Source organism: Octodon degus, unplaced genomic scaffold (assembly GCF_000260255.1).
Source record: "Octodon degus isolate 3935 unplaced genomic scaffold, OctDeg1.0 scaffold00169, whole genome shotgun sequence".
NCBI lineage: Eukaryota > Metazoa > Chordata > Mammalia > Rodentia > Octodontidae > Octodon > Octodon degus.
In genome coordinates, this window is record NW_004524745.1 from 3,657,655 (window position 1) to 3,675,600 (window position 17,946).

The 17,946-nt window shown below is 39.4% G+C and overlaps 1 protein-coding gene across 2 annotated transcripts in view; it reads left to right on the top strand.

The window, feature by feature from the left end:
* Positions 1 to 17,946, top strand: part of Epb41l4a (erythrocyte membrane protein band 4.1 like 4A) — a 251,336-nt gene that overhangs the window by 136,394 nt on the left and 96,996 nt on the right. For both annotated transcript variants that reach the window (XM_023703353.1, XM_004643270.2), the window contains exons 4-8: positions 1,470 to 1,521; positions 6,091 to 6,169; positions 13,418 to 13,515; positions 15,102 to 15,222; positions 17,153 to 17,240. In XM_023703353.1, the coding sequence (XP_023559121.1) occupies positions 1,470 to 1,521; positions 6,091 to 6,169; positions 13,418 to 13,515; positions 15,102 to 15,222; positions 17,153 to 17,240 (438 nt within the window). The remainder of the gene's footprint in view (positions 1 to 1,469; positions 1,522 to 6,090; positions 6,170 to 13,417; positions 13,516 to 15,101; positions 15,223 to 17,152; positions 17,241 to 17,946) is intronic.

The following is a 17,946-nucleotide window of genomic DNA, read 5'->3' on the forward strand; positions in this document are numbered from 1 at the left end:
CTCTGGCAAGATGTTCTACTCCTGAATCAGCTGGGTGGGTCTTGCCTCTAGCCTCTTTGCAGGGAGTTCTGCTGAAGGGTTCCTTGCTGGGCCTGCACTCTGGGTCGAATGAAGATCCGCGGGGCCTGGGTGGTCTCACTCATATGCCAGGCCTGTGCTCTGGGTCTATTCAGGATCCGCGGGCCCAGGGCAGTCTCACCCACTCACCAGGCCTACGTTCTGGGTCTATTCAGGATCCGTGGGCCCCGGTTCGTCTCCAATGGTTTTATTTTTAAAAGATGGGATTTAAAGGAAAGATTCTTCCCAGGACTAGCATTCTCCCTTCCCTGCTGGAACTACTATTTATTAAAGATTAATTTGAGTCACTAGGCAAATACCTTAGATTGACTAAGAGCAGTAAGCAAGAGTGATCCTCACAACTTAATGCTGATTGTCCCTAGCATGTGTTGCATCTACTTATTGTGAGCCAGGGGCTAAACTATAGACTTTCTTGAGTTAACTTATTTCATCTGTGCAGAAATCCTGTAAGGAAAGTTCAGAGATGTTCAGACACTTGTCCCATGTTGTGTGGTGATGACAAGGGATGACTCAATGAGACCCAGATGGGTTGCCCCGGGACTCGGGCCTCCAGCCCCTGTGCCGCAGTGCTCACCTGCGTCCCTGAAGATAGTTTGACATAATTTACTTTCCTTCTAACACCTAGCAGGGTTACCTTCCCAGGGTGGGACTGGAAACAAAGAGTTTGGGGATAAAGAAGGGGAGAGGTGGCTCTTAAATGATTGTAATGGGAAGTTTGGAAAGACTCCTGCGGTATTATTCTTTCTCTGTCAGAGATGTAACAGGAAGCATTTCTGTTTCCCCCAACTAGTATGCTTCACTTTCTTAGTTTCCCAGGTAGTAGTCCCTGTTGCAGTTCCAGTTGCTTCTGTCTCTTAGACACGGTTGGTCACCATCATGCATAGCTGGTCACTGTGATGGTGTTGTAAGACCCAGTTCCCACTTGACAAGCCATTCTGCCTTTGTACTTCCTGCTTGCTTGTCTCACAGGAGCCGTAGATCACCAGAGATCGAGGCCTGATATTCTGGGTATGATTCTGATCAGTGCCCATCAGTGTAAAAACATCTGTCTCCAAATGCTGCTTGCTGTTGCAGAGGTAGTAAGAAAAGAAACTCATTTGTAAGCATCGGGATGTGACTGACCTTGTGATGATTACGGTGACTCAGCCAAGGATCCAGGAAACGGTTTCCTTTTTCTTCTCCTTTATACCAACAACACTATTTTTTCTTTCCTTAACATTCCAGCACAGAAAGCTTCTATGTATGTCTGTGTATGTAAATGTAAGATACGTGAAACGTTTTACCTGTCAAGGATTTAAATGTCATTTAAATAGCATTTTGAAAATATTCTTGAAGTAAAGGCTGATGAAAAATAACCATTTTCTCTAATTACTCTTTTCTGCCTCACACAGTATTGGCTGGATCCTGCAAAAACCCTTGCCGAACACAAAGAGCTGATTAACAGTAGGTATTTGATTTTCATTTTGTTAAGGGCGTGCTTACTTGGGAGCAAATACAGGCTTTAGTCCTGGAGAAGTGCTTGCACCAGTGCTCCGGGGTGAGGCCTGCGAGTGGCTACTGGTGCGCACTGCAGGGCACTGTGTCTGTCTTAGGTAGACTCTGAGTGGATCTTAACACTGTGTTGACTTTGTCCTGGGGTGTACCTTCCCTTGACTTTGTCTGTGATTTTTTTCTATGTTTGTCTCTAAAATTTGACCTTAAGGACATATAGAAAAGGCAAAGGGGCATTTATTTGAAAATGAGGTGATAGGTTGTGGAGTGGTTTTTATTATTATTATTATTTATTTATTTATTTTTTTTTTGCGGAACTGGGGATTGAACTCAGGCACTTCCGCTTGCCAGGTAAGCACTTATTCTACTGAGCTATCTCCCTGGCCATTGGTTTTATTATTCATACCACTCAGTTGACTGTCCAGCAATTGAGGGATGCTCTTGTGACCTGCAAAATACCACAGCTCTAGAGGGAGGCCATCCATTTTTAGGGGTTAGCTTTTTGTTTTGTCAATGTGAATATTACTAGGGCACTCAGTGTAATTGTGTATTACTTAATCTTAATTTCCATAATCAAAATGTACTTGTAAACATATCCACACAAAGGAAAATAGTCCTTTAATTTTTTGGCTGTGTTGGGAATGTACCTTAGTGACTGAGTACTTGCCTAGCTAGCATGCACTAAGTCCTGGGTTCAAGCCCTAGTACCGGGACAAAAGAAACACAGGATAATGTTTTTTAAGTTGTGGTAAAATTATACATAATATAAAATTTACTGTTTTAATGATTTTTATCTACAATGCAGTGGAATTAAGCTCACGTTGTTAGCTACGTGCAGTGGTACCTACCTGTAATCTCAGCACTGAGGGAGGCTGAGGCAAGAGGATTGCAGGTTTGAGTCCCACCTGGGCAACTCAGCATAGACTCTGTCTTAAAATTCAGAATTAAAGGGAAAAACAATGGCTGGAGATGTTGCTCCGTGCTAGAGTTCAATCCCCAATACTAGGGGTGAGGGGAACAGAACCTTCTCCAAAGCACTCATTCATGTTGTCATGCAACCATCGTCAGTGTCTAGCTCCAAAACTTTCTCATCGTTTCAAACTGAAATTCTGCTCATTAAAGCAGTTATGCAGATTGGTGTGAATTATTCAAACAGCACTTAGTGAGTTCTGGATCTCGTATCTCACCTGTGTACTTGCCGTGTGTGGCCGCCAGGGTTGTGTGGTGCTTTGTGTCCAAGGGTAGGAGCACTGGGGCCACCAGAATGGGAGGGCAGCCACCGCGGCTGCGCTGCACTTGAGTGCTGTTTCTTTGACCTCAGCATCACTTTGCTTCTCTGCTTCTCCACCACTATGGTGGAGACCCCTGGAGCTCACAAGTTACACCTTGGGCCCAGTTGAACAAATGGAAAAACCAGTTGGAAAATGGGAAAAATTTCAGAAATGATTATTTAAAAATAAACTCACAGGTTTCTGTTATAAGAAAAGAGTTGAAATTTCAGTTGAGACGATGAAGAAACATGTAAGTTCTCTGAAGGTGTGTTGTCTTTCTGAACACGAAGTGTCGATATCATATAAAATATTCTACTTAAATATCATTATAAAAGGAAATCAATTTTTGGTCCTAAAAATGTAATGTTATGACAAATGGACATTAAGAATAAAATATAATTGCAATTGAAGAAATATGTCATTGAAGAACACATATTTTATCTCATGTAATTTGATAATAGGTGAAGAAAAATGGGATCAAATCACCAGTAGAGAACTCAGAAGGAATATCTAAAATTGCAGAACATGCGTTGACCCCAAGGGTTCTCATAGTTTTGAAGTATCCATCCCTAAGCCAATTGAAAATTCCTTATTATCCTTAGAGGCCCACAACTAGTCTTCACCAAAAGTAGATTAGGAGAGTCCCAGTTTCTGGCTTCTTTCTTTTCTCTAAATTTCAAAAAAATCTTTTATTGATTTATTTGGTACAGGGTCCAGCTACACAGCTCAGATTCGTAGTGATCCTCTTGTCTCAGCTCTCCAACACTGAGATTTTGGGCATGTTCATGGCATGTGGTACCAAGATTGAACCCAGGTCCTTGTGCTTGCCTGGCAGGCTCTTAGACTGCCAAGCTATCTCTCCAGCCCGCTTTTTTTCCTTTTCTAAAGTTAAATAATCTTAGCTTCACTTCACACAAAGTTTCTTAGATGTTGAGTCTGTGGGTTAAGATAATAATCTGAGTTTTTTCTTCATCACCACTGATTTTTATGTTTAGTCTTGAAATAGGAAGCCAAAAAATATGTGGGTAATCTTATTCTTGCCGGAAAATGATAACTTCAGTAGCCTTTGGTCTGTCTACTAAACAGTGACAGGAGAGCATGTGTTCACTCCAAAGGCCTTAGAGTTTTGCTTCTCCCTGTGAGGAAGCTGTATAAATTAGTGGCCAAAGGACACAGCACTAGGTATTGGCAAACTTGATTTTCATCTCGGAGGTTTTAGTAGATTGCTTAGCTTCTTGGAGCCCTACTTGGCTTGCTTCTGCTACCAGGTTGTTGTGGGACTCAGATGCTCATGTAACATTTTTGTACCTTATCAGGTGCAATCAGATGGGAATGATGCCTTGTATTTAGGACACAAGCCCCCTTGTATGTGAATGGGAAATGGCTAAATTGGGTCAAGAGTCCTGAAAGAAAATCAGCTCAAATTGAGTGTTTTTCAAACTTCTACTTAACTGTTCATCACTAAACACAGTTGACAGGGCTGTGCTTGGTAAATAGAGTGTGATCTGTCATGTTCCAGAGAATAGAAGAAGCTTTGGGGTCTGGAGAAGGCCTCTTTCCTTTGCAGAGAGTCTCCATAGCATCTGTGTGCCCTCCACCCCAGGTGCCCACTTCACTGCCGGCGGGCACAGGCAGACCCATCTGCTCAGGAACAGAGCTTGACTGACAGTCAGATCAGCAGCGAGGACTTCTTGGCTCTTCTAAATATTTGATAGTCTTCCCTGCCTGACATCTTCATTCAGGGATACAAACACAATGGTTAAGGAAACATAAAAATCAAACAGATAGAATCTGTTCTAATGAAAATAAATTAGAGCAAAGTTTTAAAGTGTTTGCTTTTTAAAAGCTGTAGTATAAGAAGTGCTAGATGAGGGAGAAGGATGGTCCTGGTCTTGATTTTATCATTCATATGCTGGAAATCAAGCATTGGGATATTATAAACATAAGCATGTATAAGTAATAATTATGACATAGTTTGCATAACTGCATTATTATCTTTATTGCTTTATTTCATTTCCCCACTTTCTAAATTTATAACTTTATTGCTCGGTTAAAAATAGGAATTGAGGGCTGGAGATACAGCTTTGCAGCATAGTGCCTGCCTTCGAAGCATGAGGTCCTGAGTTTGATTCCTGATACCCAGCCCCCCAAATTGCAGATATAACTGCCATTTGGTGTACCACCTAAAAAGTCTGTTTCAAAAGAAGTGTAACAGATGTAGTTAGTGCCTGACTTGGAAGTATTCAGTTTTTTTGAAAATAATGCACAGCAGATTCACACCCCTTGGAATGGAACTGTTTCTAGTGAAGAGTAATATAATATAGTTCCCCTGAAAGGGACTTTTATCCTCCTGCACAATATGAATGCTTTTCATATTTGCCCACGTGTGGACAACTCCAGGCTTTGTTTCTGATTTTGGTTTTGTTTTGCTTTTGTTATCTGCAGACTTAATTTTTCTGTGTGTAGTATAATGAGATGAGAAATTTCTTCTTCCACATATAAGAATTCAGTTTTATATTCAGAAAAGGTAAAGAATGAAACAAATAATTGGCCTTAATCCTATCACATAGCCTCACTAATGATTTTTTTTAAGAAGATACATATGATAGGAACATTCCAAATATTGCTGCTCCTTGTAATTTCTATGTTATTCTTCTAGGAAAAAAAAACATAGATTAGCTGATTTTTTTTTCACCAAAGGAATCATATTTCTTGTACTTTGGATTATAGATCGATGATCTTTTCCCCTTCAGCACCTAGCAGTCTTCTGTTTAAATAGCATATGTCCTATGGTTGTGGTTGGCTAAGATTTCCACCTGCTGCTGAGAATTTCCTTCTAGCTTTTTGCAGAGATGTACTTTTTTATTTGATAGTTGAAGTGGTAGGTGGATGGTTTATAAAATCATTAATTTTGTTAATTGACACTCTTTATGAAAAAAGTATCATGTATTGTAATGACAAAAATATAAATTCTTAAAATTATGCATAGCTTCATTAACCAGACAAGATCCAGTAGCATTGTAGTGTGCTAGGCCTTGTTAATTTTCTGTTAATTTGTACATACATATAAATTTGCACACACATGCATTCACATGTTGTTGAAATTTTACTGTCAGTGGTTTCAAGCGCTGTTTTTTCCATTTTGTTTTCTTGTGTCTTGTGAAGTTCTTACTGTAATTCTTAATATTTTTAATCTGATACTACCTTGAATATAATGTAAAATTTAGTTAATTCCTATTTCTTATTTTAGCTGGACCTCCATATACTCTGTATTTTGGTATTAAATTCTATGCTGAAGATCCATGTAAACTGAAAGAAGAAATAACCAGGTACAGTGTTGACTTTTTAAATAGATACATGTATGGTATGTGTAAAATGCTTTTTTGAAAACAAACTAAAATTGATGTCAACCATTCAGATGTGTGTGTGTGTGTGTGTGCACCTATCTCCTGTGAGGATTAAATTTATACTAGCATTGCATGAGGCAGATTGGAATCTGATGATAGATGTGCTTGAGGGCTGGGGAGATAGCTCAGTGGCATAAGCGCCTGCCTAGCAAGCACAAAGTCCCAAGTTTGATCCCTGGTACCAAAAAAAAAAAAAAAAAAAAAAAGATAGATGCGCTTGAAGGATGGCATGAGCCTGGGGGACAGGATGGTAGTTTTTATATCTGTTCTGATGGGCTAGTCTGTATCATTACTATTAAGCATGCATTCTGCTTTTGTGTATTTATATATAAAGTCACTTGAGTTACCTAAAGCCCAGTTTGCATATGTAAATACAAATTTGAAGACCCATTTATTTCCTTTTAATTACTTGTAGGTAAAATATAAGCTATTCAGATATTTCATCTCTCCAGAAAATGAAAAGATAATTACCTTTAGTTCTAAGAAGGGTGATGAAAGTCCAGTGTTTTAATGAATTCACTTTTGTCACCAAATATTTTATTTCACTTAAGGCAAAATAGCTAATTGATATTGATTAGGTGGGAAGAATAGTTCATGCCAACATTTGAAAGTGACTTTAAAGAGCAGACAGTGGTATTGTGCTGGAACTATTTCATGATCAGTGAACCAGCTGCATGTGGCAGCAAAAGCAAAAGCATTTTCCCTAAATAAGCAATCAGTTTTTCAGTGAAACTTTATCATGGGCTCAAATAAAGCCGAATGCATTACTTTGAGATGGTATCTTTGATAAGTAAGTTAACCCGTGGTTTTGTTTCTATTCTACCCTTTTGCTGTTCTTCTTAGACTTTCTTTTAGCTTGCACACAGAAGAGTGAGAGGAGAGCAGGCTGATCAGACCTTTTGCATCCAAGGCTGAAGGAGAGGCCTCGTTTTTTCAGAAACTTATAGATCTCTGCACTAACACCTTTTATCATCACATTGTTAATGAGCGCTTTGGAAAACAGGATGCCCATTGAGATTTTCTCAGTGTATGCCTCTTTGGGAGAAGGGCCATTGGGGTGGGCAGGGTATGTCAGAGACTTGTGGTATTTACCATAGAATTTCATGGGGTAGACTGAATGCAAATGGTACTTTGATATCCTTAAATCATGAGAGAATTAGAAAGGAATAGTTTGTTAAAATTAGTTTGTTGAAATACAGTCCATTATGTTGAGGTTTTCGGTAACCTCTCTGTGCCTCACTTTCCTCAGTTGTAAAATTCAAGAGGTTGGGCCAAGGAGATAGCTCAGTAGAATAAGCGCTTGCCTGGCAAGTGCAAGGTCCTGAGTTCAATCCTCAGTACTGAAAAAAAAAAAAAAATTGAAGAGATCCCTGTCTCACAAAGTTCTTTTAAGCCTTAGCTGGAATAATATATTTCAAGCTTTTGCAGTTGTGTTTGACTCATTGTTAAGTGCTGGGCAAATGTTAATACTTTCTATTTCATTCTGTTTTTGTCCTGCCAAATATAGCATGGAATTATATTTTAAATAGGGTTAGGTTTAAAAAATATTTGAATTAGTTTTGAAAAGGGAGGACAAAGTGTTTCTTAATGCATTACTTTATCTCTGTTCACCACATATTAATATTGAACAGAAATTTCCCTATAGAATGTACTAATGACTTGTTAACAAAATAAATGGATTTGCATGTAGTGGTCCATTAAGAACCAGATCACGTAGTTGGCTTATAAATGTTGACCATGATTTATCATATATTTTTGGTCTAAAGTCTGTAGCTGAACTGAGGTTAGTTAAATGTGCATTTAATGTGGTATCAGTTGCTACTAGTGATGAAAAATAAAGAAATTGATTTCCATAAATTCATTAATTTGAATGGCCAACCATATGGATTTTGAAAAGCAAGTCAGTTGCATGAGATTATTTTGACAAAAACTAAAAGTGGGAAAGGAAGATTCTCCAATATATGCTGGTAAAAGTATACTTAGACCAACATTTTCAAGTTAAATGTTTAATTCAGTTGTTTAGAGAATTATTCAAGCTTATTCTGTATTGACTTTTATTTGTAATTTTTTGACATGAAATATATACAGTGAACTTGCTTGTATGTATATAGATTTTTTTAAAAAAAGATATCATGTAGGAACTTCTTTTACTATCTAACTCATTCTTTTCACTCTTACATAATATTACTTACCTATGCCCTGGTGGATGGCTATCCAGGTTGTTTCCTTTTCTTTTGTCTTTTAAAAATTTAGTTATAAATAATGCTGCAGTGAAGCTTCTCATGTGCGTGTATGATCATTTCAGATACAGCATTCCAAAAGGATGTGGTACCTAAGGAAAAAAAGAGAGACATTAATGAGATACCCAGGAAGATAGGTTCAGATTATAAGAACTAATATAGGATCGTAGTTACTCTTGAGTCCCTGCCCTATTTCAGAAAAAAAATATTTTCTGAAATAAATGAAGCTGAAGGATTCTGATATCATAGATGCTAACCCCTACCTTTGACATATCAGGCAGTTACTTTTTAAACGTTTTTTGTGGACAAAATTTTATAGCCTTGAAAAACAGTAAGACATTCAATTGGAAATGAGTAATGCTTGAAACTTTTATTATTACTACTAGGTTTTCTTTCTAGTTCTATTCAGAATAAATCTATTACCTTTCATCATTAGTCCTTTAATTTATGTCCTCATGAGATCTGTGAAATTTCTTTTCAGTTCTAATTCAGATGTTTTTATATCCTTCCATGTATTGTGTTATTTACACCACTCTGTGTCCTGAGCTGGTCCAGTGTCTTTAACACATGTCAGCTAAGGCAGCAGGTTTTAGAATCAAGCAAATGAACTTTGTATCCTTGATCTGTCACTCTGTAGCTAGGTAATTGTGAGAAGATAATATAACCTTTTAAAGATGCCAGTTTTCTCCTGTACATAATGGAATTATAGCATGTCTTCAAAAAGATGCCTGGAGGCTTATATAAAATAACAAACCCAAAGTGCCTACCATAAAGTGCAAACTCTGTGTTTCATAGATAGTAAGTACAGTGAAAATAGAAATAAATAATAAGATTGAAATAAATCACAAAAATTCTTATATACAAATATAAAGTATATAAAATGGAAATAAATGGCAAAAATGGAAATATATAAAACATTTAAAATATAAAATAGCTTTAGGAGTGCTGTGTCAAGGAGGTCCACGGATGCCGGCCTGGGAGCTGGATTTATTGAATTCTCCTTCATGTGACCTTGGCAACCAATAAAGACTGCTGGTGCTAGAAAGAATTGATTTATTTAAAAAATATATTTATGAAAATACAAACATTTTATATTTTGCAAATTATTGGGAAAAGACCAATATGGAACCTGAGATAGGTCTTGAGGTTTAAGTCAGAACTTTCCGGGTACAGGTGTTCATTTAACTGTGACTCATCATGGTGCTGCCCTCCAGCCTACATTTCCGAATTTTCCTGTCCAGCCTGCACTCACTCACTCACTCACTCTTGCACTCTCGAACTCTTTTCCATTCCTGAACTCTGCAGATCACTGTGTTCCCTGGTCAGGAAGCGGTCCAGTTTCCTTGCTCAAGAAGAGAGAATCTGACACCTCCCTGCTGATCTCCCTACCTGCAATGCCACTGGCATTTTGTTGAACTTGTATGCATCTAACAACTTTTTCTGTAAAAGAAAATGTGACTTTCAAATGTCTTATCAATGACCTTTTTTCAGTTTCTGAAAAGAGGTTCTGTATTTGACGTTTTTAGTTTTTGTAACATGTTATAACTTTCTGTTGGAGAGTGATAGCAAGTCCACTCATCACAACTGTCATTCATTTTGTAAACCATAATTTCTCCTGTGTGAAGATAGCTTGATCTAGCTTCTTTACTAGCTAAGTGACATCCATCATATATGTACTTCCTGAGGCATCGTCACCTCCTTTCAGTGAAGGAAGAAGTCCTTATCTACCTCAGAGCACAGGTGAGGGCCACATGCCAGTAGGAACACAGAAGAGATCTGTAAACTTTAAAGGGCTGTGTAAGGCTAAGGGCCCTGAACAACATGTTCATCCTTGTTTTCAGTTCAGCTTCTTTTAACAAATACCAGATAAATAGAAAACCATGAGGGCAGTGTTTCAAGTCTGCCATTTGTGTTGTGCTGATTGTAGTACTGGTTTAAATTGGAAAGGGTGGAAGATCACGGGCCTCTCCATTCTCATGAACTAGTTTGGGAGACAGTGTGTGTGCCTCAGTATTTGAATCTCCCCAAGAAAGGAAGCAAATACTGCTCTATGAAGCCTCTTCTTTCCACCATAATGTGTTCTGGAAACTGTTTTATTAAGCAGATCTCCTTGATTTAGCAATATAACCAGGGTCACAGTGTAATTAATTGTCCAAATGCTGACATTTTAAAGAATGATGAGCAGAGTTACTTATAATCTCACCTCTCTAACAGGCTTAAACTAGACGGAACTGTCCTAGGTAAATTGGGTATAGGTTCGCCCTAATTAAAATGAGAGACACAGATGCAGCTGTTCATAGCTTTACTCAGAATGACATAAAAAGACCCAGCAACTTTCAATCTAGGTTGTCCATAAAATAGACAAAATACATTATCCATAGCTTGAGAAGGTAAGACGACAGGATAGTGATGAGTTTCAGGCTAGCCTGGACTGTGCAGCAAGATCCTGTCTGGGGAAAAAAAAAAAAACAAAAAAAAAAACAAAAAACAAAACAAAAAAAAACCCAGAGCAATTGTGAGCTGTCTTTCTTCCTATAAGTTTGTCTTATAGGAAATCAAATAGAGTAGCACAAATAATCATATTCTTAATTAAAACCATTGTGCTTGCATTTTTCAGTTTCTTAAGGCTCTCTGGTAACTTTAAAAGACCAACTGCTCAGGAAAGTTAGAAGAAATATCCTTTTTTCTCCTTGTATTCCTCAAATATTGCAGACACTTGCAGCTGTACACCCATCAGTCAGACCACCTATTTAATGAGCACTAGTATGCGCGGCGCCCCAGATATGCCAATGGGACCTGGGTATGGGTACTTGGTATCTGGTGTGTTATAGGTGTGTTTTTCTCTCTCCTTTCTCTTCCCCTTTATCCTCAGGGCAAGTACCTGTGGGATTAGGTCTTTCTGTGTTTGTGCTTTGCTGGGGTTTTAATTATCTAGTCAAATGTTATCAAAGTCTTAATAGAGGAAGATGAATAGCAAGTGTGACTCAGTTCTTAAGAACGTGAACTTAAGGACAGGACAATTAAATGTTCTAAAGAGACGGAGGGTGTAGCAAACATAAATTTTCAGCAAGTAGAGGTAATTTTAGCCAATGTCTCTGGTTTATAAAGTTTTGTTCTTAAATTCTAATACCATCTTACACTTGTTTGTCCACCTAAGAGGAGCACAAACTGTTGTTGAAAAGTGGATTTGACAGGGCTGGAGATTTGGCTCAGTGGTAGAATGCATGCCTGGCAAGCTGGAAGTCCTGGGTTTGGTTCTCAGCACCAAAAACAAAACAAAATAAAAAAAGTGTATTTGATATATTGGGTGAGCAGTCAGGGAATAGAAAGTGTTAAGTAGGGTTAGAAAAAGGAGTACAAATTAGGGAGGGAGGGCATGGAGGTGACCCGGTCTGTGGCACGAGATTTACATGATGAAGTAAGCAGAGATCTTACCAGCTATCTTAAAGCTACCTTCAGCTTTATTCTGAAGGCCCAGGGGAGTTTTTAAAAATATTTTTAATCAAAACATGACACCATCCTATTTACCCCTGGAGTCACGTTTACCTCCTAGGAAGACTGGAAGGGAGGAGTATGGCTGATGGCAGCCTGGCCGATAGGCCTTAGAAATCTGAAGGACAGTGACCCAAGCTAGGGGTTGGCGAGGAGTGCACTGCTTTCAGAACACGTGTGTTGGGGATGGAGGGTGGCAGAGAACACCCCAGGTTTCCCTGTCACAGATGTTTGAGAAATTGTACTGCGGTGCCATTTCCTGAGATGGGCAGTGGGGAAACAGGGCATCAAGCAGGTTTTCACTAAAGCCTGTCATTGTAATCAAAGAGTATGAGTCTTTTGACAGTTAACCGGTGTACCATCTAATCTAGATTCTTTCAGCAAGGACTTGGGTTGTGGGCAGTTGGAAAAGTAATACTTACCACAGCAGATGTTTATAATTCACTTCTAGCTTTTCTCCACCCTCCCAAAGGCATCAAGAATCACCCTGCAAAAGGGAGTGAAATCACAAAACGCCCAAAATGTGTGAACGTGAGTGTGCACGGGCATGAGTATGAACAATGGGTGAGAGTGTCAGGCCCATGACTCAGTGTGTCGGCTCACCCCTTCCTCCCCTCTCAGCCCACTGGCAGAAGGACTGAAAAAGAAAAATTGTAAAGCTATTCAGAGTTGCACAGCCTTCTGCTTGGATTCCAGTTCTGGAACTGTCGTTCAGCTCCTTGCTAGATCTTGGCCAACTTACTTTAGTCCTTTAGGCCTACATGTTTCTTTGTCTGCAGAGCTGAGGTATAGCACCAACCTCATTTTATAAGTTTTGCCTGAGTGGTTGTACATCAAGTCCTTAGGATGAGTTATACTATTTACAATGTTTAGAGCAGTTCTTGGTACTGTAATTACAACAGATTTTCTTTTGGCAGCATGGAATGAGCAAGACTGCAGATAATGAGCAGGGTCTTAATAAGTAGGGGGATTGACAGAATTATACTACAATAACTTCTTTGTCTGTACACATAATTTTGGGCCTTGTAGATAACACCTGTGCTATAGGCGGGGTCCTTGTGATTTGTTCCTCCCAGTAAGAGCAGAGGCACCAATGAAAATGGTCAGTGCTTTTTATCCAGCGGTGACGTCTCCCTGTGAGGTGGGTACTGTCACTGTCCCACTCTTACATGTGATGAGAGTAGCTGTTGGGATGAGCAGCTGCCCACCATGGCTGGTAGTGAATAGCAGAGCTGGGAAGCAAGCCAGGCTGCCTGCTGAGGGAGGCTGGACCCTGAGGGAGGCTGGACTCTGCAGCCACCAGCCCCTCACAGGAGGGTGGAATGTGGCTTTGTTTCCACCCCTGGTCTTTAGTGTTGGCCTTGCTGATCAGGGCCTGAAAGTTCCAGTTGGAGTAGTGTAAGAGATCGTTAATCTCTCTTCTCCATTTCTCTTTTAGATATCAGTTTTTCTTGCAGGTGAAGCAAGACGTCCTTCAGGGCCGGCTGCCCTGCTCGGCCAACACTGCTGCTCAGCTGGGAGCATACGCCGTCCAGTGTAGGTTCCGCTCAAGTGTCTTTGCGCAGAAGGGCTCAGAATTCTCTTTTCTGTGCAAGTTTATATTTTAAACTCTTTTATCAAGTGACATTTTGTAAGGAGAAAAAAAACGAATTGTGTCACAATTTACATTTAACGAGTGTGCTAATAGAAGTAAAAATGGAGCCTGTTATGTTTCTCTTGGAGTAGGTTGTGTGGACTTTTAGTTGCATTGATTCTCAAGTAGGTGAAGGTTCTAAAAATCTCTTCCCTGGAGTTCAGCGATTCTACCCCCCGCTGCCCCTGCTGGCCAAGTGATTATGTCTCAGAGATCACGTTGCTTCTGGGCAGCTGCTGTGAAGATTCCACGAGGTCCAGAGCCAGCACCGAGCTCAGGTCGGCTCGCGTTGGTTGCACCGGGCACGGCAGCAGCTCTTTGCATCAATCTGGCAGCAGTGTGGGGTGGCTCAGGGTAGTTCTGCCTTTTTGGAGACTCGGGCTAAGATTATTTCTACTAATATAATTGAAGACCTTTTACAAATAACACTAGGTTTGAGGGAAATGAGACAGCATGGTCCTTGCCCTTGGGACACCTGTACATATATAGATAGATAGGTATAGATTTAGATATAGATATAGATATCTCCTAGGAAAATGTCGAGTGTATGTTCTGGGTTAAGGGTTGAAAGGTAGATTAAATATAGGGACAATGATTTTATAGGAGTAATATAGTGAGTTTTCTGGTTTCATTTTGTTTGCTTTGTAGAATATAAGCAGATACTGTTTCCTTTGTAAACTATAATCAGAATTGAGTTGTTCCCATGACCGTTTTTGGGGTCATCGATGTTCAGAATCACATACTCTCTCAGTGTCATTGTCAAAGAGGATTTATTGGGGTCAACTTCAACATTTCTTTTTCTTCTTCTTTTTTTTTTCCTGCAAAGCTTTATTCCAGAGGGACTCAGTCCTTGGCAGCTGCCTTCCTCATGGCAGCCAGCACGTTGCTCAGCTCCTCATGCTTCCTCTTGGCACGGATGTGCATCCCCACCCTTTTCTTGATGAACTTTAGGGCACATTTGTCCTTGGAGACCTTGAGCAGCTCCATGGTGCGCTGCTTTTAGGGGGAGAAGCCACACACCTCCCGGATCATGTTCCGCATGAATTTGGTGTGTTTGGTGAGGCATCCACGATGGCGGTTGGGCCTCAGTTTGCTCACCTTCTTAGTCACCTTGTGGCCCTTGTTGAGGCCCATGGCCATGGGCTAGCGGAGGGCCATGGCTACTGCTCTTCAGTGGCTGCTGTGGCGGAATGTACCCTAACTTCTGTTTACAGCCTTTTATTTCATGTAAACTAAGAATGATTGAAATCAAAGTGGTGACAGAGTCTTTGGGAAAGCTGAAATAAGAGATTTTCATTTTAAATGAAGATTTTTTATTTATACCTTCCTTATATATTCAGAGTTGCAGTAGTACAATTATTCAGGAATTGTAGAAATGTATTAATAAAACACTTGAAAAATGTTCAGACATGATAGGGATATTTGGTCCTGTATTTCAAAATACTTTCTTAAAATAGAATAAAATTGCAATTTCTTTTCTTTTGCTCAGCGGAACTCGGAGATTATGACCCATATAAGCACACTGCGGGATACGTGTCAGAGTACCGGTTTGTTCCTGATCAGAAGGAAGAACTTGAAGAAGCCATAGAAAGGATCCATAAAACACTAATGTAGGAGGCATGCCTTCCGTGGCATCATCAGTTATCATTTTAGGCTCTTGAAAACCAAGAAAGTTTCTAGAACAGTCAGTTCTTCACCTGTGTCTTAAATATTCCAGCTTTTTTCTTCTGTAGTTGTTTACTGAACATAACACTAAAATGCTCTTTGAAAACTCCAGCAATTTGAAAAAACTATAAAGGAGAAATAACTTAAAACCACCATATTTTTGGATAATGACCTCTCTGACCTTTCTGTGCATACATTTTTCCCCTGAGAAAATTTGTTTTGTATAGCTAGTACATAGATGCACTATGATTTTATATAAATGGGAGCAGTCTGTACATACTGTTTTACAATTTTTTTTCATTCCCTTGTGTCCATTGAAAAAAAATTAAAACTATGCATTTTATTTTTAGCTATTTAAAATAACCATAAATGCCTTAATGTGTTTTAGATTTGCTCTGTGTTAAGTATGTAGATTCTTCACAATTAGAGTCAAAGTCAATGTAGGCTGCAGCAGCCAATCTGGAAATCACAGCGACACTGGTGTGGAGTCTTGGAGAGCATTATGTTATCCCCGCACGCACTTCTGCGAGCAGACGTGCCCTCCTAGTAGGATTTTCAACTAATAGCCTGGAACCTTGAAGTTATAATTTAATTATAGTTATTTCAGTTAAATCCTCTCTCCTGACTAACTTTGCTTTCTTGCTTCTTATGTAGCATTCCCCCTTGAATATACTTGACTTCAGATCTGTTATATTTAAGGGGAAAAATGTAGACTTAATCTGCTAGACAGAAATGTTTGCCTGAAGGATCTGTGTGAGTGAGGAGATGCAGAAGTCGACTGCTGCATCGCAATCAGAGAAACCAGGCTCTCCGTCTTGTATTAGCATGCAGTGGGATGCTCTCCAGCCTGATTATAGACTCCTTCATTTTAAGGTTTTGCTGAAGTGGATGCTAAGAGGCTGCTGGTTATAATATCATGAAGGGCAGCATGCTTGGCACATTCTGAGAATACTAATTCCAGCTGGATTTTGAAATTACTCTGGAGCTTTCGGAAGGGGCCCTCTTATGTTTTGTGTGATAGTGTAGTCAGTGTGAGCATGCTTTCCCTAAGAAGAAAGTGTTAACAAAGGTTGGTGACTTTCTTGTGTCTAATTTGTGATGAGTATTCTTCATGAATGTTACAAGAAGGCTGTAGTGTGAGCTTTTCAGTGTGCCATGACTAAAACAAGGGAATGCCTTGGAGCAGGATTTCTTCATTTATAGACACTTACAACTCCTTTTGTTAATCATTCAAATCCGCCCTGTCCCTCAATTCATTTCTGGAAGATGTGCCCCATCATTAGGAATGAATACTCTTTTCTATATATTATGCCCAGTGAAGATTTCGGTAGTATTAAGAAAATAAAAGGCACTTTTACAAATTCTATATGATATATACATATTCTATATACAAATTCTTTATTTCTGAACTGCACCTGTGCTTTGGAGCTATTGCTGTGATGCCGATTCGGTGTCGGAGGCCTTGTTTCTGCCCCTGTGCTAGCTGCATTTGCTTCCGATGCAGAGCTACTGGTGCATGGAGACATTTGACTCTTTACAGAGTGTATGCTTTTTAATTTGTATGCTTATGTCCTCAGTAACCTCTTTGAAGGTTTTGAAACTGAAAGTTTTTAGTATGTGCTAGGGCACTCAGGAGAGCATATAATGAGCAAGATTAGATTTGGTAACTGAAATGAACTTAATGTAAGCATCACTTTGGAGTACAGAATTTTGTCAACCAGAAGAGAAAGGCTTTCTTGAAATACAGAGACTGAGTTTTGCTTTAGTACAAAGGATTATTTATTGTCCACCAAAGGTAATGAAGATAGTTTACATTCTCCAAAAGCACAATTGCTATTTGTAAAGTAAGGCTCTTTGTCTTTGTTCTGGGTGTAGGGGTCAGGCTCCTTCTGAAGCTGAGCTAAACTACTTAAGGACTGCCAAATCCCTGGAGATGTATGGCGTTGACCTCCATCCTGTCTATGTGAGTAGCATTTAATTAACACAAAATATTTTAAGCTGGTGACATTTTTCTTAAGTCACTGAAACTCGCAAAGGAAAGCTGCATTCCTCTTTCTGAGTAAATAGATGACGCTTTTTCATTGGTGTTTTTTGAGCACGAAGCGGCTCTTATATGGATTACATCCTAATGAGCGTTTCATAGAAGTCTGTGATAGTATTTCCATGTGTAGAAAACAATTAACTGGGCTTGAAAATACAATCTGGGTAACAGCTCCAAAGGGCTTAGCTAAACGTCAGAACAATTTAAAATTGGTTTATAATGGATCACATTAGACAGAAAACAAGAGGATTTTCCAAAAAGAATTTTTTTTTTGGCTGAAAAAAATGGCTGAAAACCTAAGTTAACTTGCCAGATAGAGCAGACGTTAGGCAGTAGTCCAGGCGCGGTGATACGCAGCTCTGTGTTGGACAAGCAGGTTGTCGGTAGAAGGGTTACCAGCAACCGCAGCCTTCACTGTGATAGAAGAGTTTTCACAGATTCTCTTTGGTGGCTGATGAAATCTTGCCAAACAGAATCAGTGAACAGTTACACTGAATCTTCTCTTGAGTGCTCTGGATCTAGATCTTAGCTTTTGAGTCATTTTTCTTAGGCCACCAATTGATGATTCTGTGCCAGTGACATTACAGTGCTGTTGCATTTGATTTTCTAAGAGTGTAGTTAGCAGTAG